General features: G+C 38.0%; 1 protein-coding gene across 1 annotated transcript in view; it reads right to left on the minus strand.

Annotated features, from left to right (window-relative positions):
* The window catches only part of UBE3D (ubiquitin protein ligase E3D), a 161,484-nt gene that overhangs the window by 115,023 nt on the left and 22,034 nt on the right, over window positions 1–24,427 (minus strand). The window contains exons 4-7 of the mRNA XM_040238945.1: window positions 17,971–18,202; window positions 12,672–12,741; window positions 4,401–4,470; window positions 2,980–3,088 (exon numbers count right to left, since the gene is read on the minus strand). Coding sequence (XP_040094879.1) covers window positions 2,980–3,088; window positions 4,401–4,470; window positions 12,672–12,741; window positions 17,971–18,202 — 481 coding nt within the window. The remainder of the gene's footprint in view (window positions 1–2,979; window positions 3,089–4,400; window positions 4,471–12,671; window positions 12,742–17,970; window positions 18,203–24,427) is intronic.

Below are 24,427 nucleotides of genomic sequence, written 5' to 3' on the forward strand. Positions count from 1 at the left end.
TTCCAATGACTCAACTCTTTGCATGAGGTGGCCAAAGTATTGGAGTTTCAGCTTCAGCATCATTCCTTCCAAAGAAATCCCAGGGCTGATCTCCTTCAGAATGGACTGGTTGGATCTCCTTGCAGTCCAAGGGACTCTCAAGAGTCTCCTCCAACACCACAGTTCAAAAGCATCAATTCTTCAGTGCTCAGCTTTCTTCACAGTCCAACTCTCACATCCATACATGACCACTGGAAAAACCATAGCCTTGACTAGATGGACCTTAGTCGGCAAAGTAATGTCTCTGCTTTTCAATATGCTATCTAGGTTAATCATAACTTTTCTTCCAAGGAGTAAGGGTCTTTTAATTTCATGGCTGCAATCACCATCTGCAGTGATTTTGGAGCCCCAAAAAATAAAGTCTGACACTTTTCCACTGTTTCCCCATCTATTTCCCATGAAGTGATGGGACCGGATGCCATGATCTTCGTTTTCTGAATGTTGAGCTTTAAGCCCACTTTTTCACTCTCCTCTTTCACTTTCAAGAGGCCTCTTAGTTCCTCTTCATTTTCTGCCATAAGGGTGTTGTCATCTGCATATCTCAGGTTATTGATATTTCTCCTGGCAATCTTGATTCCAGCTTGTGCTTCTTCCAGCCCAGCGTTTCTCATGATGAACTCTGCATATAAGTTAAATAAGCAGGGTGACAATATACAGCCTTGACGTACTCCTTTTCCTATTTTGAACCAGTCTGTTGTTCCATGTCCAGTTCTAACTGTTGCTTCCTGACCTGCATATACGTTTCTCAAGAAGCAGGTAAAGGAGGTTTGTAAAAGATAAATTAGTCCAACTTTTTGGAGGCAATAATTATCAGAGTTTAAAATACACAAGTTCCAAGAGTGATGAGAAAAATCTGTTTCTAACGGACTAAACTACACATGCAAAGATGATTTTCCCTGAAGCACTGTCTTTACCAGCCATACAGTGGAATTCTAATCATTAATAAGAGTCCATATTTACACTAACGAGAAACAGGACTCATGATACATGGTTGAGTGAAGTACACACGTTAAAGAATGATGCTAATCACACCATTGTGTTATTTTTACAAATACTTGTGGGTGTATTACATATAATCATAAACAGGGGGAAATGGACTGTTAATGATTACCTCTGGATGGTATGACACAGCAGGGCAGAAGAGGGGACAAATTGGAAGGAAGAAGTGCTTCTTTTATGTTCTTCATGTTGTCAGAATGTATTTCAAGAATGTATTACTTTTATAAGAATGAAAAAAAATTTAACTTAAATATACACTAGTAATAAGTTTAAAAAAATTCCTACTCCTGATTTTCAACTTGAAAAGATGAAAAGAAAATTGAGGGAATTCCCTGGCGGTCCAGTGCTTAGGACTCTGTGCTTCCACTGCAGAGGCACGATCCCTGGTTGGGGGACTAAGATCCTGACTCGAGGTGGGGCCAAAGGAAAAAAAAATGGTGGAAAAAAGAAAAAAAGGAAATTAAAGCTGATTTCAGACTATGACTAAGAGGTATACTTAGTGTCACTCTTACTTAGAAAATATTTTAACTTTGAATAAAAATTATCTGGAATTAGAGAAGCATGAAGTCCCTGTGAGGGATCCTCAGTCACAAAGCAGTATCAAGTAACAACTTCAATTCCTTCCCTCCTTTTAGCTATACCATGCTCCTGTATTAGCGTGTGAGGTCCTTGAAGGCATTTTTGTTCTATCCTGAGCACTTAGGACAATGTCTTTCAAATAAGAAGTACTCAATATATGTTTACTGGCTGAATAAAACTGATGTAGAGGCAGACAAGAGACTTGGGCCCTCAGTCTTGGATTTTTACATAATGTCCTAAACTCTTTTCTGCAGTTTAGTATTAGACACCTGTGGTTTATGTAGGGGATGATTCTGCTATCTGTGGAGCTTCTTCTCCAAAATTTGCCACAACTTCTCAAACACCAAAGTGTTGAAATCAGGATCTTGAAGAGATCTCTGCACTTCCATCCTCACTGCAACACTGTTTACAACAGCCAAGATGCAGAAGCAATGTAAATACCCACCAACGGTGTATGGATTAAGAAAATGTGGTATGCACACCCAATGGAATATTAGCCTTTAAAAAGAAGGAAATCTTGTAATATATGACAATACAGATGAACCTTGAGGACATCATGATAAATAAAATAAGACACAGCAGGATAATACTGCATGATTCCATTTACATGAAGAATTTAAACTAGTCTAACTCACAGAGGTAGAGAGTAGAATGCTGGTTGCCAGGTGCTGGAGGGAGGGAGAAACAGGAAGTGGCTAATCAGAGGGTATAAGGTTTTAGTTGGGAAAGATGAGTAAGTTCCAGAGACTTGCTGTACAACATTGTGCCTATAATTAACAATGCTGAAATATAACATATAAAATAATATTTTTATAAAATATAAAAATCTGTAAAGAGGGTAGATTATGTTAGGTGTTCTTACCACACACATACATACAAAATGATAAAACAAAAGCAGGATCAGTAGAACATATTTTAAACATAAGAGTATCAAATAAAGAGGTAAAAAGTGAAAATGAGAATTGTGTTACACTGACAAAGAAAGCCATTAAAAACTGAAAGTAGAAAAACTTTATTTTGTGGCATGAGCTTCTCCAGAACAGGAATTAGGTTTTATTTTTCTGTGAATTCCTAGTACTAGCACATTACTGTTGTTTAGTCGCTAAGTCATGTCCAGCTCTTTTTGCAACCCCATGACTACAGCCCACCAGGCTTCTCTGTCCATGGGATTTCTACACAGTGGCAGGTAAATCATTTGTTATTCAATTAAAGGTGCTTGATTTGTGAATTAAGCTGACATTAAAATTTTAATTTTTGATCACTTATTTTCTAGACCTGAGAATTAAGAATAACAAAATCCAAAGAATTTCTGAGCCCCTGAACTACTAGGCTACAAAAAACTGGGCAAAAATCACTTCTTACCAGAATGTATACTTTGTCATCGTGACCTTGAATAGTGAATCTAAAAGTGCTTCTAGCAGAGGAGAGTTCCACCATACACTGGGCGATAATGCTCTGTACAAACTGAGACCTGTTTGAACAGAAACCAGTTTTCACAATGAGGTTCCCATAATAACTAACAATAAGACCCCCAAATACCCACAGGGTACCTAAGAGGCAGAGGTGGCTGCATACCAGATTTTTCTGTATGCTGCCCATTCCCTCACAACCTGCGCTAATTTTAATCTATTTTTAATGTATTTGGTGTTTGTGCCAGTCTTGGTGAGATCTTAGTTCCCCAAACAGGGATCGAACCCATGTTCCCTGCAGTAGAAGCATGGAGTCCTAATCACTGAACCACCAGAGAAGTTCCTGAGCCAGTCTTTCTATAACCTGTTCTTCAATCATTAATACATTTTCCACCCCAACCTATCTACGTGAAAAGTGAAAAGTATTACTTACTCAGTCGTGTCTGACTTTTTGTGACCCCATGGACTGTAGCCTGCCAGGCTCCTCTGTCCATGGGATTCTCCAGGCAAGAATACTGGAGTGGGTAGCCATTCCCTTCTCCAGGGGATCTTCCTGGCCCAGGGATTGAACCCAGGTCTCCTGCATTGCAGGCAGGTTCCTTACCATCTGAGTCGCCAGGGAAGCCTAACCTAAGTATTTCCTCCATGAAATTAAAAAAATACACTGTTAGATTAGTCAATATTCCATTTGAGCTGTGGTAAATTAAACAGTGAATAACTAAGTTATAAAAAGAAGATGAGAAATTTCTTTTTTTTTTTTTTTTAGACAGTATTATCTCCAATGTTTTCTATTTGCTTCCCCTCAGAGTGTCAGATCTGAGATGCGTAATCAAAGTATTTATAAGAAGATGCAGTTCAAGGTTATAGTCAGAGGGCCATAACGTTTAGACATCAATAAATGAACTGAAAGACACGCTACAGTGAACTATTGTTTGCAAAACTAAAAAGATTCAAAGAAAAGAAATACTAATGAATTCAGTGGATAGGCAATATTCTTTTTAAAAACACAGAAGTCATTTGAAAACTAACTCACGTTGCAAATAAGTTAAATTAAAACCAGAAATAATTACTCAAAAACCAATGGATGATTATAAGATCTTGGATATCTAGCACATAGAAAAAAGCACAAAAAAATTTCAGAACTAGATTTATAAGAGCACAGTTCCTTAAATCATTATGTAAGCAAACCATAAATAAATCTTCAAATCTTTCCTATCTGTGGTTTCATTCTCCTACCTAAAAGCCCTTCCAAAGGCTTTCAATTTTCCTTTCCAAGCAAACAGGCGTATGAATAAAAATGAATTCCTAAATAATCAATCGTTCCCATCTTTCTTTACATGTGAAATTACAGAACAAACAATTTGCTATTTGTACCTTGGTATGATGGGAAAATTTCTTTCAGATGGCAGAATAATTATCTCCGTCATATAAAACTTAGTGGTTTCTAGAAACAAAAGATAAGAATATTAAAAAGCTCCACAATTAGTATTTCTATTGTGGGCATGTTGGTCTCAAATTATGACATTTCAAACTAAATATCTGATATACTGGTACAATGAGCATTCAGTAAAACTTTTCTAAAAGCAACTTAGCTTTGGAAGACAAAGATTGATGAAACTATAAAATGACAGCGCTGAGACTTCAGATAGCTCAGTGCTGTTTCAGAAGAGCACACCCTGGATGAGTCTGGTGCAGCAAGGCTCTGTTCACAAATACGCATGGTTATAAAAACTAGGCACACCACAACCACAGCCCACTCATCTGAAACTCAGTCTTCTGATTTCCTCATTTCTGTACAGGAGTCACTGAAAAAGCCTCTTTAATCATAGTATTCGAAAGCCCAAGCACAGAAGCTGTGAACCTCACGTTAATATTTACCCAGAATCTCAATGAGTGTATTAATATCCAATTTTTACCAAATCTGGTTATCTGATTTCTTCGTTTACAGAAAAATTTAAACTAAATGTTTAACAGAAATCAACATAAACATAACCATTTTTGATTTTTAAAAAAAAATCCATGAAAAATGTTCACTCACTAGTAATGAAATGGAAATTAAAATGAAATATTTTTAGTATCAAATAAAAAATATTTTTGAAAGATAAATTGTAGCAGCAATGATGATATGGAGAAACAGTTATACTTATTTTCCTTCTGCTGTCAGGATTGCAAATAACAGATTTTTGGAAAGCCACTTGGTGAAGGCATTAAAAATATATATACATTTTGGCTGAGAATTGGTTGAGAAAATCAAAGTGAAAAAAAATATACATACATTTTGACACCATAATTTAAATGCCTTATCACAAAGAAATACTCATAGATATCTGTAAATGTTTATCTATTAAGGTGCTTGCTGCTGCTGCTGCTGCTAAGTCACTTCAGTTTTGTCCGACTCTGTGTGACCCCATAGATGGCAGCACAACAGGCTCCCCCGTCCCTGGGATTCTCCAGGCAAGAATGCTGGAGTAGGTTGCCATTTCCTTCTCCAATGCATGAAAGTGAAAACTGAAAGTGAAGTCGCTCAGTCATGTCCGACTCTTCACAACCCCATAGACTGCAGCCTACCAGGCTCCTCCATCCATGGGATTTTTGAGTACTGGAGTGGGGTGCCATTGCCTTCTCTGATTAAGGTGCTTACAATAATATTAATAGAAAATACTGCAAAATTAAATTTCTAAAAATTGAGGATGGTTGAATTAAATAGACATCTATATATTTCAGTAAGAGAATTTTATAGTCATTAAAAGTGGTATGCCAACAAATTTTTAATTGTTTTAATAAGATGAAAAATTGTTCCTTGTAGATCTTCTGTAAACGTTTACAACTGCTCAATGCAACACACAGAAAAAGGCAAAAGAAAAAGTATTATTTTTTTGAATCATTATGATGACTTTATATATTTCCCCTTGAAGTTCAATTTTTCACTTTACTATTTAAAATCATGCTATTAGATGCAGAATTGAACTTTTTAACATTCTGAAGTGATCTTTTTGTCCCAGGTGTTGTTGAAACTATAGTTTAATTCCACAATTTTAATCCCACAAGGTAGTACTAATTTACACAATTAGCATTCACTTAGTGTCACCAACATACTGACCGCTTTCTTTACCAATCCTTCATGAACTTAGACCCTCTTTTTGGAATCATTTCTTTTACTTAATATACTGGTAAAATTTCTTTTCATAAGAAACCAAATCACTAGAATTGAATTATCCTAGTTTTTGCTTGACAGAGAATATATTTATCTTTGTCTTGATTCTTTCGTATCAGGACATTTTCTCCTGATATAAAATCCTAGGTTAACAGTTTTTAACCTTTGTGCACACTCAGTCACCTGTCTTCAGATCTCTATTTCTGCTGTTCCTTTGAAGGTAATGTCTTTTTCCCTGGTTACTTTAAAAGTTTTCATTTTCCTTTTTTCTTAAATTTTTCCTCAGTATCACTGTGATGTATCTAACTATATACTTCTATGTATTTCTCTCACTTGGGCCTCATACACTTAGAATTCACTGGACTTCAGACTACAAATTGTAGTTCTTCGTCACTTTTGCAAAATCTTCAGCAATTCTCTCTGCAAATACTATGCTCTAGTCTATTTCTTCCTTCTAGAAGCACGATCAAACATGCATTAGATCTCCTCTGCGTTTTATGTCTCTTACCCTTTTTTTCTGTATATTTTACCTTCTTGTCTCTCTATGCTGAATTACAGATTCTTCTTCTCATCCATCTTCTGTTCACTAATTTTTCCTCCATGCTGTGCCTATTCTGCTGTTAAGCTACCCACTGAGTTTTAAATTTCAATTATATTTTTAAGAAATTCTGTTGCAGATCTTCTCCAAATATGCTTACTGTTTTAGTTGCCTTTACCCTTTGATGACTTCAAACCTGTCTTTTATGCTGTTAAATACAGGAAGCATGGTCGTTTTACAGCTTATATCTGATGATTCCAGTAACAGGTGTCTGTTTCTATTGTTTGCTGTTTTTGTTAGTTCTCACTGGTAGAAGTCTAGTTTACTTATGTGCCTATTTATGTTTGGCTGTATGGTTAACACTGCCCTTGACAAATTCTTTGTGGGAATAATATAAGTTTCACAATGAGGTATTTTCCTCCGGAGATGACTTGCAATTGATTTTCCCAGGCCCATGGCATTATGTCTAGTTCAAAGCAGACTAACCACGTTCAAGATCTGAAATTCCTAAAGTTTCAAAGGATTGATATTTGTGGGTAATTTCACAGGCTTGTATTCACTTGTGATTTGCCTTCACCGTGCCGTTTAGTCATTCAGGGTCTCCTATTTTTGTGCAGCCACCTGTTAGAGTCTCACTTTGTGTAGTCTTTGATATCAAAAGTTCTAATTTTAGAGCACTGGCAAATGCAAGGAAAAGATGGTTTTTAATTTTATGCTAACCTCTGTTCAGAGTATGCTTTTGTGGTAATTAACCTACACATTTTCCATTTATCTTGCTCTTCATTCCTTCCTGTGGATTCCAATTAGCATCCGCTTATCTTTCAATTCAGCCTGAAGAACTTTCCTTACTTGTCTGCTAGTAATGCATTATTTCCACCTATTCATAAAAAATGCCCTTGTTTTGCCTTCAGTTTTGAAGTAGTGTTTTACTGGATATAGAATTATTAATTGAGAGGTGCTACTATTTTCTCCCCCAATATTTTGAATATCCCACAGGGTCCTCTGGCTGTCTTCTAGTGTCTTTTTGGCTGTCATTACTTCTTTAAGAAGTTGGCCTTAATTCTTAGTGAAATCCCTACAATGTGATGTTTTGTTCTCTCTTGTTCCTTTCAGGATTCTCTCTTCATCTCTTGCTTTTATCAGTTTGACTACAATACGCCTGGGTGAAATGTTCTTTGTGTTTATCCTACTTGAGATTCACTGCAGTTGTTGGATCCAAAAGGTAAAATATTTCACCAAATTTGACAACAGTTCACCCATTTTTTCCCTGATGTTTTTTCTCCCCACCTTCTAAAAGTTTCACTTACACATTTACTCACTTAACATTGTTCCACTAATCTGATATTCTCTTCATTTTGAGACTTATTCCTGTCTGTTCTTTGGACTGATTAATTTCTATTCACCTATCTTCCCTGGTAGCTCAGAAAGTAAAGAGTCTGCCTGCAGTGCAGGAGATCTGGGTTCGATCCCTGGGTTGGGAAGATCCGCTGGAAAAGGGAATGGCACCCCACTCCAGTATTCTTACCTGGAGAATTCCATGTACAGAGGAGCCTGGCGGGCTACAGTTCATGGGTTCACAAAGAGTCAGACACAACTGAGCGACTAACACTTTCATTATCTTCAACAATTTTTGTTTGTTTGTTTCTATCATCTCAAATATGAGGTTTTAGTTGATCCAGTTAATTTTTCTTTAGTTACTATACTTTTCAGCTCTGTAATTACCAACTGGGTGTTTCTCTGAAGTTTCTAATTTGTTGAGATTTGCTATTAATTTGTCTTTTTAACTCTTTGCCATATTTATAATTAATTACTTCGGCATCTTTGTCTGCTATTTTAATATTTGTGCTTCTTCAGCATCCGCTGAGTCCTGCTTTTTCCTTGAGTATGAACCACTCCTGTCTCTTTCTTTGCATGGCTAATAATTTCTAGAAGGAAGTAGGATATTATTTTAATACACTGTAGTAATTCTGGATTTTCTTTTATTCTTTGAAGGGTTGTTGGTTTATAGGTCTATTAATAAGCTTGGACTAAAAAAACCACGAAATATGCCTTCCCACAGTCACTGTATCTATGCGCAGTCGTCTTTTGCTTAGCCTGACTCTATCTCTGCATAGTTTGGCTATCAGCAAATCTAGGGCAAGGTTCTTCTCAAATACTTCAAACCACTAAGGCTTCCACCTTCTGCTACCCAAATTGTATATGGACTGAGGAATGAACCAAAGGCACAACAAATTTGCAGGTCTCTCCAAGCCTTCAGTTCCTAATGGACTCCCTGGCATCTATTGTATGTATGTAGAGTTTAGCAATCAGTCACAGCTATGCTAAGAAGTTATTAGCTCAGCCCTTCCAGGACACTCTTGCTTTCAAAATATCCCCTCTTAAATTTCTACTTTCTCCTTTGCCTACCCTGAACCAAATCTTTAACTACCTATAAATAATAAAGCTGTGTTTTTTTCTTCCTACCCAAGTTTGGGGGCTAGGGGGAATATGGCAATGACCTCAAGCAAAAAAGCTACAAATTTGCCATTTTAGCCCAAAGCAGTACCAGTTTTTGATAATGGAACATCTCTCAAATCATTGCTTCATTTCGGTTATTTTCTAGTAGCTGTTCTTCTGAACTTGTACAGTTCTGTACTTGATTCCTTCAGAGGAGAACTATCCATTCTCTTTATGCCAGCATTTTTGAAACTGTGTGTGTGCTTAGTTGCTCAGTCATGTCCAACTGTTTGGGACCCCATGGGACTGTAGTCTGCCAGGCTCCTCCATCAATGGAATTTTCCAGGCAAGAATACTGGAGCAGGTTGCCATTTCTTACTCCAGGGGATCTTCCTGACCCAGGGATCCAACTCGAGTCTCTTGTGTCTCCTGCACTGGCAGGCAGGTTCTTTACCACTGTACACCTGGGAAACCCCACTGGGGATCCACTAATTTACTTTTAGAGTAGATGTGGATGACGCTCTCTTACATTATCCCCCCCGCCCCACACACACACACTCACCTACAATGACCTCCTAATATACTTAGGTATCACATCATAAAGATTTTTGGTTAAATTGATATTCAGTGTTCACATGATTGTAACCATAATCGTACCATAGGATTGCTCCTTTTTTGTTCCATCTTCTGTTTCCCACAGTGCATAACTGCTTGCTTTTTCACGTGTTTAGTTTTCCAAACACGTTTAGCTAATTTTGCCCATATGACAAAATGGCTTATCTCCAGATTATTTGTTATATGTGGTCAAACAATTCAATGACTATCCGTTTCGGTGTATAACTTAAAAAGTCTTTCTATTACACTCTTCTCTGTGCTTGCTTCAATCCAGACTGTTATTCTCTGGGCCTGCTGTACACCCCTCCCCATGGGATTCCTTATCTCATTCTCCTGTGTTGTATAATCTGCCTCCCAAATCCCACATTTTTTCTTTTGAGGTTCAGTACCTACTTTTGCTGATGCATAACCCTATGGTAGATTCCCTAAGGAAAATATAACTTTGAGGTCCATGTTTTGAGACCCTGTAGCTCCAAAATGTATTTATAATCTTCACACTTGACTATCTGTTGAATTTTGGGTTGAAAATCTTTTTCCTTTAAATTATGAGGGCATTTTTCGTCATCTTCTAGCTTTCAATGTTGCTGTTAATAAGCTCAGTGCCATTCGAATTCCTATTCCTTTGTACATTACCTGCTTTTTGCTCTCTAGAACTTCGTCCTTGGTGTTCGGAGATTACTCTGTGATGTGACTTTGAGCAGCTTCCTCATCATCTTTCATTAATTGTCTAAGACAGTTAGTGAACCCTTTCAGGTTTCAGCTGGGGCCCATAAGTCCTTGTTCTAGGAAGTATCTTTTTAGTGTGTTTTTAGTATTTTTGTTCTTTGATGGATTTCCCACACCCTCTTGTCTCTATTCTCTTTCTAGAATTTTCAGCTAGATGCTGGATGTCCTAAAAGGCTCACTTCATTCACTCATTCAACAAATATTTACTGGGTACCCACTAGATGTCAAACATCATTCTAAGGGTTAAACTCATTGTGATAAATGAGATAGACAATATTCCTATCGTTAGGAAACTTACATGATCTTTTTTTTTTTTAATTTCCGTTTCAATTTTCAATCTCTGTCTTTTGATCCTGATTTCTAAAATAATTCCTTAATTTTATCTTCTTTTGGTTAGTTTTTTTTTTTTTTTAAGCTATTACATCTTTAGTGTGACACTCTTTGAATTGTAGAGGCAGTATTATTTCATTTCTCCAAGGACATTTATTATGGTTTTTTAAGAGATTTTTTTCTGTTTTATACATAATTTGTTTCTTTTCAATGCCCCTGCCCTGTGCACTTGATTATTTATTTGCTTTGAACTCTCTTTAACATCTATTGATTCTCAGCAATCTGTTCATGTTTAAATGTAAAGTAATAAAATGCTAAGAGAAAGCTCTTGAGTATAGGTATAAGGCTTGTTGACAGTAGAATGGCTGAATATAAGCTCATTTTTTTTGGTTGTTGCTGAATGACCCCTAAGAATCAGTGTCTACAGATCTTTTCTCTGGTTAGTCCACTTCCATTATTCCAAGAAGGGCTGCTCCAATCTCCTACCTTGAATGTACAAGCAAGTTGCAAGGAGAGAAAGAGTCTCAGGAATCTTACGGCTCCTATACAAACTTTGCATTAAAACTTCTTGCTTTCAGCCCCCTGTCCTTGATAACTGCTACCTCTCAATTCTGACCATTTCTGGGATTCCGCAGCTGAGTTCTGGCTCCCTTGTGATAAGATGATCAATCTTCTGCAGAAATCACGGCTGCAGCCTCCTCCACACAGCCACGTGTGTTCCCACCCCTCTCTCAGCTTTACAGCTTCCAAAGCAGTCTGCCTACACCTCCGGTTCACATCACTGTTATCTCCTCTCCACTTCTCGTTTGTCTCCGTGGATGTCTATTTTTTTTTTTTTTTTAATTCCTTAACTGACTTTTTAACTGGGCTTCAGGGAGGAGAGAAAGTCATGAAAAAAGTCAGTTCACCTTATTTAGCTGGAAGCCTTAAGATTTTCTAAACTGTTGCTAAGGGACTTGCTTTCATTCTCTGAAAATGACATTGAGGGTGGCATGCTATACTGCTACTCATGATTTCTTTTCTGTTCACTCTGAGCAAGTAACTACTTATGAAAGTCTGATGATCTTAAAAAACAGACAAAAAATGCCACCATCTGCTTTCCCTTGAGGATGGCAGTTTCACTTAAATCACATCTTCTAATTAATTATATTAAAAACAATTATTCTTCACCCATGAAGCTAACATGTGCTGGAGCTCTCTAGACATTTTTAAACCACTTCTATAAAGAGGGATGAATTTTAATTATCAGGATTTTCGTTATTAAACTTTATAGTGGCATAACACAGATTTTACACAAAATATAATTAACACTACTGGGAAAAAGAACAAGGAACAGAGTATACAACTCAGAATGTGTTTTCTTCCATTTCAACAACTTCTGTGTACTGCTACCGCGCCCCCCCGCCCCCGCCCCCGATTCCCAAGCCTCAAAACACAGCCCTAAGGCAGACAACAACCAAGAAAAGCATCTCCTCCATCATCCCTGGTAACCAATTCCTCTGACTGAGGAGTTGTATTTAAAAAAAAGCTTCCATCTTCTTTAAGAAACAAACTTTACACTACTTTATATCTACGAAGAAGATATACAATACTGAAATGACCCAAATTCTGAATGCTTAAGACTTGATACGATGTAATTATAAAGGTCAAAATACACAAACTTCTTGCATATTGGATAATACATTAGTTGATTTCTATTTTTAAAAGCATCAATTCTCAATTCTATAACATGCATTAGTCATCTCTCTTTTATATATGTCCCATAAAATCTCCTGTTGTTGTTGTTTTTTTAATATATAACAAGAAGGCAGTCATTTGGGCTTTTTTTGTATTATGAAATTCTTACCTGATGACACAGTCTCTCCCAACATTACCTTGCAACGCTTACAAATTACTTTGGTATTTGCCTTTGGTGTCTGTAGAATAGAAAAATGTCATTTAAATGTCATTCAGCTTTTCTTAAAAGGAATATATAATTTTAACATGATCTCTAGAGTATACACTGAACTTTACATTTTATTTTGCCATCTACTAAATACTGGGAATACACTTAGCTTGTATGCATAAACCATATGCACAGAGATCTTTTTTTTTTCAAGTCTAAAGACAAAACAAGGAACAGAACGATTACTCCAAACCAAGTCACTTCCTTATAATCTACATGTGCCAAGTAATTTGAACAAGAAGCATCTTAAAAATTCTAAAAAGCACCTCCAAACATTCTTGATTAGAATGTGCATGGGTGCGTGCTAAGTCACTTCAGTTGTGTCTGACTCTTTGTGACCCTGTGAACTATAGGCTGCCAGGCTCCTCTGTCCAAGGGATTCTCCAGGCAAGAAAACTGGAGTGGGTTGCTGTGCCCTCCTCCAGGGGATTTAGAATAAAATAGGCAGGCAACAAAGGTAGAAAGGTAGGTGGCTTGCCCCAACTCATATGTTTAGAAAACAGAAGAATGAGAACTTGAACTCATATTATTCTGACTCCCAGTCCAGGGCAACTTATGTAAAAGTAATCTATAATTCATAATCACCAACAGAAATTAAAAATACTTAACCCACTCATATAATTCTATTTTTCCATTTAATATATGTACTATACCTGAAAAGACAGAGACAGTGTTCTAGAAAAATTCCTGGAACATTGTTATACTTAAAAAATCCAACTTTATCAATAGGGATACAGATTAAAACAGCTAGCAGTTGTTCTAGAATAATTCTTTTCTAATTATTAAGAAAACAAAAGACTAAACTTTTAAACACAGAGAACAGATCTCTGGTTATTAGAGGTTGCAGGGATGGGCAAAAATGGGTGAAGGTGGTCAAAAGGTGTTGTTGCTCAGTTGCTGACTCATGTCTGAGTCTTTGCGACCCCATGGATGGCAGCACACCAGGCTCCTTTGTCCTCCATTATACAGATGTTACCAATTCTGTTAGAAGTATCATCTGGTGTCAGTTTTTTTTGAATCAAAATTCACACATTTGATTGTATGAGGTACTGTTTTTTTTTTATAGTTTGTTTAAAACTTATTTATCTATTTATTTTGGCTGTGCTGAATCTTCATTGCTATGCATGGGCTTTCTCTACTTGTGGTGTGAGCTTCTCATTGTGGTGGCTTCTCTTGGTAGAGCATAGGCTCTAGGTGCACAGGCTTAGTCACCTCCCAGCATCTGAAATCTTCCTGGACGAGGGACTGAACCTGTGTCCCCTGCATTGCCAGGTGGATTCTTAACCACTGAACCGCCAGGGAATTCTGGTTGTTGTTGTTCAGCTGCTAAGTCATGTCTGACTCTGCAACCCCCCAAACTGCAACATGCCAGGCTTCCCTGTCCTTCACTATCTCCCTGAGTTTGCTCAAGTTCATGTTCATTGAGTCGATTATGCTACCTAACCATCTTATCCTCTGCTGCCCCCTTCTCCTTTTGCCTTCAATGTTCCCTAGCATTAGGGCCTTTTCTAATCAGTTGGCTCTTCACATCAGGTGGCCAAAATATTGGACCTTCAGCTTCAGCAACAGTCCCTCCAATAAATATTCAGGGTTGATTCTCCATAGAATTGACTAGTTGGATCTCTGTGCTGTCCAAGAGACTCTCAAGAGTCTTCTCCAGCACCACAGTTCAAAAACATCAATTCTTTGGTGCTCAGCCTTCTTTATGATCTAACTCTCACATCCGTACATGACTACTGGAAAAACCAAGCTGTGACTATATGGACCTTTGTCAGCAAAGTGATGTCTCTGCTTTTTAATGCACTGTATAGGTTTGTCACAGCTTTCCTTTCAAGGAGCAAGTGTTTTTTAATTTCATGGTTGCAGTCACTGTCCTCAGTGATCTTGGAGCCCAAGAAAATAAAATCTGTCACTGTTTCCACTTCTTCCCCTTTTATTTGCCATGAAGTGATGGGACCGTATGTCCACCAGATGCTAAAGGCCTGCTATTGTGTCACTGTGAGATAATTGTTTATTTTGTCTGGTGTGAAAATGACACTGTGGTCATGCAAATAAGAAGCCTATATAGGAGTGAACTGACAAAATCTTTAGAATTTGCTTTAAAGCACTTGAGCAAAAAAACTAAAAATAAAAGGGCTAGATGAAGCATACTATATGAATCAAGATGACTGACAGAAGTTTATAATTCTATTTTTTTACATTTGCAAATGTTTACAAAGTTCAACACATTTTAAGAAAAAAGAAATCCTCATGAACTCAAAACAAACAACAACAAAAAAGGTAAAATTGTTAGCCATACTTACTGACAAAAATAGCAATGTTCAATTTCATTTGTTCTTTAAAATATAGGATGAAGTCATACGTGTGGCTACTTTCTAAGTCTAGAACAATATTATGAATCTTACTGAAAGTTGAGATGCCACCTTTATCAATCTGCTTATCAGATGCAAAATTTTCATTTCATTGGCAGGCATAAAAAATATCACAAAAGATAATAGATCTAAGAATAGGGAACTCATCAGTAGATGTCTTTTGAAAAGAAAAGGTATACTGCCATATTCACAGAGGCACAAAAAACATGATGTACACACACAGGGGTATTGAAGGAAAGGAATAAGAGTTGAACTTTACATTTGTTTATGCTCTTTTTTTGGTCATTTATGAATATTATAATTCAAGAGATATGCTTTGGAGTAATTCATTGTCGAGGATGCCTTAAACAGAATTAAAATATACATTCCTCATGCTGAGGTGAGTTATCTCTTAAAATTTTTTTCCACAGTTAACGTACATTTTAAAAAAATAAAGTTTCACTTGTTCCCAGTCCCAGAAGCATTTATTTTAAAAATAAAAGTTCCTATTCCACGTGGGTTCCTCATAAAATACATTTTTATAATCTCCTACAAGTAGACATAAAAAAAATTACTTCTACCAAATACTCAGAAAACACGCAGAACGCATCATTCATGTCTGATAAGCTCAACTAGTCTTGATCTTTGAAATTAACATATTAGAATGCTTTCAATTTTTTCAAAGAGAAATTCTGCTTTGCAGTGCATTTTTCTTGACCTATGCTTCATGGAAATAATCAAGCGAGTTGTGCAGAGAAGCAGCCTAGCAATGTACGAACTCTACAGAGCAAACATCAAAGACAGACATTGTTGTGGACTAATTAAATCAATATATCTGCACGGTGGCACTGCTGCTATGAGAGGTGGATTAGCCTTCTGTCCTCGTTTTTATGTTCTTTTGTGTGGCTTCCATTCTAAGGACCCCTGATATTGTCTCACCAAAAAAATGTTTCTCAAGAGACACCATTAGGATGCTGTGTCACCATGCGACATTTCAAAACCCTGCTAGATGGCTAGACTGGGTGATGTGAGAAATAGGCTTTCAACAGCACAGAGAAGCCTTGTTCCCACAGGAGCCATGAGAGCACTGTGGAAGTGGTCCCTCCAAATTTATGTTGCTATTTTGGTCACAGGCATATTCTTTCAACTGCTGCAATATGCAATTAAACTGAAACTTCCATCGAGGCTGACTTGAAAACAATCTTGTCAACAGTAGCTTGTCATGACAGTAATTTGCCATCCTCTCCTTGTTACTTAAAAAACGTAATATCTGACTATGACACAACACATAGGATGGCTGTTCACCATTAAGAGAAATTCTTGCACATGGCATCATAACTGATGAAGATGCAAATGTGAGGAACTTGTTTTCATATAGAATACAGAATTCATCTAAAAAGGGCAACTCATGGTTTTATTTAATCTTTCCCCAATTCTCTTCTACTCACATCTTCCAAATATTTTTAAAATGTATAGCTTAATCACAAAAATGAAAGTCAAAATATGTAAAAGAGTAAAGCACTAGTATATTTAGATTAAAATATAATTTTACTGCAACGATATTAAATATAACAGATGTACATTAAGTGCTTACCATTTATCTTTGAAAACTATAGATGGCTAAAGCACTGTAATTATGGAAGTATTCAAATATATATATGTATTCCAATATATGCATATATTACTATACATATACTTCATCTAATATATATTGTATAATAGACACACATACATACACTGAAAAGCAGTGGAGATCAAAGGAAATACGAATGGTTATGACTTTATAAAAGCCTAAGATACTTACAGAGAGTTGGGGTGAGAGAGGAGAGAGAGAGTCAAGTATTAGAATTTTAAATGGAACCTAAAGTTAAAGGGAGTTGTGTTTATGGTGAAAGTTGAAACACTTACATCATTTAAATGATAACCTCGACATTTGTCAAACTTCCTTAATCTTCCTCGAATTATGAAACAGTTCTATAAACTAGCTGACAAACCAAGATCTTCTGGACTACTGCATATACCCTAGAGCGGTCCAGGTCTTACGACAAAACTTACAGGAGCTCTAAATGAAATTTAACACACAAAGCCTTGGTCCCCACCAATAATCAGATGTTAAAAGGAAGGTTCTCTGGCAATGATTTTCTTAACGTTTTAAATCACATCTGTATTGACCTGCCATCCGGGGAACGATTTCTCACAAGGACCGAGTCAATGCCATTGATTTTCTTTTAAAATAAGGTAAACCACTTGCTCTCTGCAGTGAGAGGAAATAGCCTTCCCCCTCCAGCAACTCTGAGGGCAGGAGCGCCTGATCTCGCTTGTCAGGCACCAACATGGGGCCTGTGGCCTGAGCTTACTTCCCACGCTCGGGCTCCTCCACTTGCTCTGTCGCTTGACGGCATTCGCTCGTACGACACCCGCAGAAGTCTAGGCTACGGAAAGACACAGGGAAAGACCTGGACCTCACAGGACAGTAGATATCCTACAGCCAAAGAACAATTTCCATTTAAACCAGACTCTGAGGATAAAAATGCACGTGGATTATGGAATACTGTCCTAAAAGCAAGGAAATAGGGCACTTTGCTTTGTGAAACACTAACATTCCCAAATCTATGCACAAAGAAGCCTCTCTCCCTTCTTTCTCCAGCCCTTGTGACTATTTTGGTTTAAGGCCTGTACAAGCCCTTTCTATATCAAAAGAGCAGGGCTTGATGACAGAAGCAGTTGAAAAATTAAAGATTTTGGCCTTTAGGACTGCCTGTTTCACACGACCTGAATGAAGAAAAGACTGGAGAAACCAGTTTCTAAACCCTCCTCTAAATAAGCATTTATTTTAAAAGGTATTGTACCAATTTTAGATGGTTCTCAGAAGAAGGATGGTGTGTCTCCACTGGGGCTCCTTCAGGTCTTGGCTGCCACAAATCACTCTTTAAATTCACCAGGTAAAAACAGTCTCCGGTGAAACAGTCATTCTCTTGTGGATGAAGTGGCTTATTAGCAAAGGGGTTAGGATGACAACACCACTCGTCAACCAGAGCACCCCAGTTATCACCTGGCAGGGGGAGCACTCTCAGAAGCATCCTAATGGAAAGAGGAAAAATGATGGTTTATAGAACAAAACGGAACTGTGATCTCAAAATTAAATCAGCATAAAAGATGAAAGAAACTCATTAACCATATTGTTTGCAGTGTTATTTTTCCCCCGATGACAACAGTAATATATACTCAATATAGACAACTGTGAAAATACAGAGAGGTATAAAGCAAATAAAATCTATCTTTTCCTTACCACTCAAGGACAGGTAACTGCTTTTTTACATGATTGTTTATCTCCTTGCCAGCCTTTCAAGAGAGATAGCTGTACATATACGCACACCATCTGAGATCAAAGGAAATACACAAACTGTGTCTTGCTTGCATTGCTTTTTTTTTTTTAAACTATCTCAGGCTACTTACTGACTCTATTCTATTCCACAGGTATGCCAAAACTTTTTAGGTCATCCCCTCACTGTTAGATATTTGGGTTTTGAGTGTTGTATTATTAACAACCTTATAATGAAGTCTTTTTAGAAAATCTGTATACACATCTGACTACTTCCTTGGGAAAGAAATCTTTTAAGTGGGAGAGTATAAGCAAAATGATACACATATTCTTAAATCCAATTTCTCTACGGACAAACTGCTCTCCAGAAAGGCTGTGGTGCTGCTGCTGCTAAGTTGCTTCAGTTGTGTCCCACTCTGTGCGACCCCATAGACAGAAGCCCACCAGGCTCCCCAGTCCCTGGGATTCTCCAGGCAAGAACACTGGAGTGGGTTGCCATTTCCTTCTCCAATGCATGAAAGTGAAAAGGGAAAGTGAAGTCGCTCAGTCGTGTCCGACTCTTAGCGACCCCATGGACTACAGCCTACCAGGCTCCTCCGTCCATGGGATTTTCCAGGCAAGAGTACTGGAATGGGGTGCCATTGCCTTCTCCGAGAAAGGCTATATTAATTTATAATTCTTCCACTTACCTTTTCCAGAATTGAATATTACCATTTTTCTATGTAATGGGTGAAAATAAAAATATTTTCGAAACTGCTATAATTGACAATTCTTTAATTACTGGTGGGATTGAACCGGCTTTTTTATATTTATTCACCACTGTGTCTTTTCTGTAAATTATGATCAATGGCTGTTTTCCGGTGAGGTATTACTATGTTCTTATTAATCTGTAAAAGTATATTCTGCATTAAGAATATAAGTCCTTGGTCTAAAATCTGTGACAAATATTGTTTCAGGGTTGTTGACTTTTATTTCGTCACCATGCCTTAAATTTCAAATCACCCAATGCTTTCTTCTGTGAGTTCTCTCATTGCTATTTTTAAATAAAGTCTCTATTTTAGCATAATTTACAAAATAGTTACAAAGATAGTACACATAATTCTCATATATACCTCACCCAGCTTTCCCTAATGTTAACAGCTTCCTTAACTAGGGAGGACTTCCCTGGGGGCTCAGACAGTAAAAGCGTCTGCCTATAATGCCGGGGACCCGGGTTCAATCCCTGGGTCAGGAAGATCCCCTGGAGAAGGAAATGGCAACCCACTCCAGTGCTCTTGCCTGGAAAATCCCATGGACGGAGGAGCCTGGTAGGCTTCAGTCCACAGGGCCGCAAAGAGGCGGACATGACTGAGCGACTTTACTTCGCTAACTAGGGAAGATTTGCCAAAACTACTATTTATATCTGGATTTCCCCAGTTTTTCTACTAATGTCCCCTTTTTCTGTTTCAGAATCCGATTCATTAGTTCCCCGACCAGGGATCAAACCTGTGCTCCCTGCACTGGAAGGCAAAGTTTTAACCACTGGACTGCCAGGGAAGTCTCTAACCCATTGTATTGAAACATCATGTTGCTCTCATCTCCTCTTCCTTGATTTTCAGGACCCTGAGATTTCTGAAGAGTAATGCCTGCTAAGTCACTTCAGTCATGTCCAACTCTGTGCAACCCTATGGACTATAGCCTGCTGGGCTTCTCTGTCCATGGGATTCTCCAGGCAAAAACACTGAAGTGGGTTGCCGTGCCCTCCTCCAGGGGATCTTCCCAATCCAGAGATGGAACCTGTGTCTCTTACCTCTATCTGCACTGGCAGGTGGGTTCTTCACCACTAGCACCAGTACCCATTGGGTATTTTACAGAATATCCCTCACTTGAGTTTGATATTTTCTCGAGATCAGACTGGGGCTACAGGTTTGGGGGAAGTCTACCCCTGAGGTATCACACCTCACAAGAGGGGACCCTTTATCAATACGACTCATCCCTGGGGATGTCAACCTCCATCACTGGGTTAAGGTGGCATCTGCTAGGCTCCTCCACTAGGAAAGCTCCTATTTCTGCCTTTGCACACTCTGTTGTTTGGAAGTGAGTCATGAAGTCTAGGCCCCACTCAAGGGGAGAGAAACAAACCTCCACTCTGGCATTATTTTTACACTTAGAACATCCTTACAATTAAGAAGCCCCTTATATATGCTACTATTTTTGTTTTATTTTTTTCTTGTACAAATATAGACATATGAGACTTTTGCCTGGTTGACCTCTATTCTAATCTAAATTGGGAAGAGTCTAAGGGGAGAAGAAATGTGGCAAGATAATGAGGACATTTCAAAATAACTTATCCTGAAAAAAAGAGAAAACAAACATGCTCCCGGTCTTCCTAATGCTTTTGAATACTGTGAAAGCTTAAAGCACCCTGAATACTTTTTCACTTCTGCTCCAATCAGCTGGACCATTCACCTGCTAAGGACCAACTGTATTTCATCACAGACCTGTTTATGCCACTTATACATGTTATTTTACTTACATAATTTAATCAAACATGTACACCAAGGGAATATGAGTTGCTATTCCTCTAAAAATGACACATTTCAGAGTAAAGTCAGTTATTAAAAAACAACATCACTGGTGAAATGTGGGAAACACAACTATAAAAAACTGAGGTGAGGGAAGAAGAGTAAAAACCTAGAATTCTGCAATCAGACTGCTTCAGTGTATAACTTCTCATTCAACTTTAAAGAACCTAAACTGGAAACTCTGGATAATGAATTTAGGATAGCATAAGTGAAAAAAAGCTAAAAGAGTCCATAGCAGCAGACTCACATTCAACATAATGATATTAGTTTCATAATTAAAGACTAGTTAAGTTAAAGTACATTTGCATGTGTTAAATGAAAATATTTAAGATGCAAATGCATCATTTTTAAATGATTCCCTTGTGTGAATTCTTTTTCTTTGATTTTCCCAATCAATTCTGAGTCTCATAAAAGGGCAATCATACCATGGAGGAGGGCAGACATTTAACTTATAATTCCAGAAGACAGAAGTAGGAACAAGAAAGGCTGATTTTAGTTTAAGAGAAGCAAGAACATTCCCTTTCAAATGAAGCAATACTTCAGCACTAGCATCATTCAAATTGCTGAGTCTGTTAAGGAGATTAAGAAGCAATTCTTTCAACATATACTTTCTAAAAGCCTACTAGGAGTCAGGTATTCTGCTAACACAAAATATCAGCAGCAATACATATAGTCCCATTGTCAAGGTATTCACATTCTAGTAGCAAATATATATCTAGAAAGGAATAACAGAACCAGAATATAATAAGTGCTCATAACAGAGTCGTAGTTCTAAATTCTCAGGAGTTGAGGGGAGAAAGGTAGGGGATGGCTCAGATCCCTTTTTTCCCCTCTTTCTTCAATCGTACATTCCCACCTGCACATAAAATGTGTATATTACTTTAGGGGATCTGTGTATTCGCAAAACCAATCAATGAACTCAGGGAAATATGTACCAAGTGTTAGGGGAGTCGAGTATACACAGGCTCCAGAGAAGAAGTAAAATGTGAGCTGACCTTTGAATAGGAGTTCTCTAGACAATGAAAGGAACTAAGCAAGCACATAACAGGCACAGGATACAAAATGAAGAGAGGAACCATATATGCTTAGCTTGCCGCTGTAGCCCTAGCACCAGGCACAGTGGATGACTCACTGTGTAAGCTCTCACTTGTCAAAGGAATGAACTAGGAGGTTGGTGCAAACATATTAACAGCACACGTTGATAACTATAACATGTGAGGCAGTCTGCAGCATACTCAAATGAAAGCGTTACCAAACCTTTTCCTTGCTTGAGAATGTGACCTTGGTTTAATCACCTAGACCTGTCACCCTGGAAACCAGGTAGATGGTAGGCATTGATTATATTGCTAGTCAAGACCAACTGCAATAAAAACGATCATTGCTTGGCATATTGCATCTGGACCAGGAGCAAGTCTGAATGATATGTAAACATCCAATGAGGATGTCATGCTTTGGACTTCTCTGAATGCAGGCCTTTGTAGGGAACCCTAGAAACTATGCCAAAGAACTGTCATAAGGTGTGACTTCCCTGGGGATTCAGTGGCTAAGACTGTGCATTCCCAATGCAAGGAGTCCAGGTTCAATTCCTGGTCAGGGAACTAGACCCTGCATGCCACAACTAAGACCCAGTGCAGTCAAATAAAAATAAATAAATTTAAAAAATTAAAAACAACGGAAAAGAATCATCGTAAGATCCCTTTGAATCCTAAGATCCCTGCTTAGGGTATGAGGCTTCTTCTTAGGATAGCTCCTGCACCTGCTGATATAAAGCTTATACTTCATACCTGGAACTGTGTCATACGGGGAGACAAGGGTCCCCAGAGGGTACATGACTTGCCATTTGCTTGAACTGCTGCAGGCAAGAAACACGGTCCATGGTAGTGCTGTGAGTTCACAAGGTCAGCTGAACTTAAGAAAACCTCAGGTAGGCACTGCTCACACTTTATTGCGTGTGATGCCCATTACAACTTCGTGAAATAAGAATTTCCATTTCCTTGTTATAAAGAAGGAAAGGGAGGCTCAGAAATGTTAACTAATTTGTACAAGTTCACAGAGTCAAAGATGATAAATGAAGGCCAGATCTTACCCCAGGTCTTCCAGGCACCAATCCCTAGGACACAGGAGCCTGGCGGGCTACAGTCCATGGGGTCGCAAAGAGGTGGACAGGACTGAGTGACTAACACTTTCACTTTTTTCCAGGCACCAAACTCTTTCCCTTGGAATACACTCCCTTTCCTGGTCGCACATTTCAGTAAAGGGGAGAGGGAAGGTGGGATGGCACAGACCACATGGGGTGTGACACAACAGTCTAAGGGGTGGGGACCTGGTTCTCCAGACAGTTGGGGAGCATCACAGAATTTAAGGTGGGGAAGTGACAGGTCAGATTTGAATTTTAACAAAGATGAGGAGGAAGACAAACAAAGGTGCCCGCTTGGAATAACAGGGGGACCTGGACAGGCTCCTGGCTCTGGACAAGCTCGCTAAGATTCTCTGTCCCCAGACATTCTGCACGTAGTGCCCATAAACAAGATCCTCAGTACAGTGTTCAAGGCAGCAATGTCAAAACCTCATAAGTCAGCAGAAATGAAACTGCACTGAGATTTACAGAGATCTGGGGGACTTCACGCACATTCACCCAAAACGTGATATTTCTAACTTAACTTGACCCGGAATCACAGGGAATAAAAGCTCTCCATAATCCCATAGCTACCTATGTAAGACATTGAGAAGAAAACATCTAATGCACAAGTCATGGCAAAGATAAAAGTGTTTTTACAGCAGAAGGAAATTTTCTGATGTTTGGAAAAATCATAAATCCTTTAAGAACAAAAGATATATTTAAATCACAGCTCTCCTGAAAGTATATCTACCAAAAACCCTGAAACTTTGATAGGATATACTTCCCAAGAGAACTTTCTGAAGAAAATAGATATCGTATTTTTTTCAAGGTAGTTTTTAGGTAAAAACCTGCTGAAGCTCAGAAAAAGAGTGAAATAATTTCTTAAACTTTCTCTCAGTTTAAGATTCTAGGATGAACAGCAACATATAATTATAATTAAAATGTGCTAGTTATATTGAAATATATACATTACCATATATAAAACAGATAGCTAGTGGGAAGTTACTGTATAACACAGGGAGCTCAACCCAGTGCTCTGTGATGACCTAGAGGGGTGGGATGGAGGGGAGTGAGTGGTGGGAGGAAGGTTCAAGAGGGAGGGGACATATGTATACTTATGGCTCATTCACAATGTTGTATGATAGAAACCAATGCAACATTATAAAGTAATTTTCCTCCAATTAAAAATAAAAATAAATGTGCTAGCTATTTTTAATGCATCTTAAGCATAAGCTTTTGGGGAAAAGAACTTAAAATGCACAATTTTAATAAATGTTATTGACTGATGGTGCTTATTTAAA

The sequence above is a fragment of the Oryx dammah genome, unplaced genomic scaffold (genome assembly GCF_014754425.2).
Source record: "Oryx dammah isolate SB20612 unplaced genomic scaffold, SCBI_Odam_1.1 HiC_scaffold_4, whole genome shotgun sequence".
Taxonomy (NCBI): domain Eukaryota; kingdom Metazoa; phylum Chordata; class Mammalia; order Artiodactyla; family Bovidae; genus Oryx; species Oryx dammah.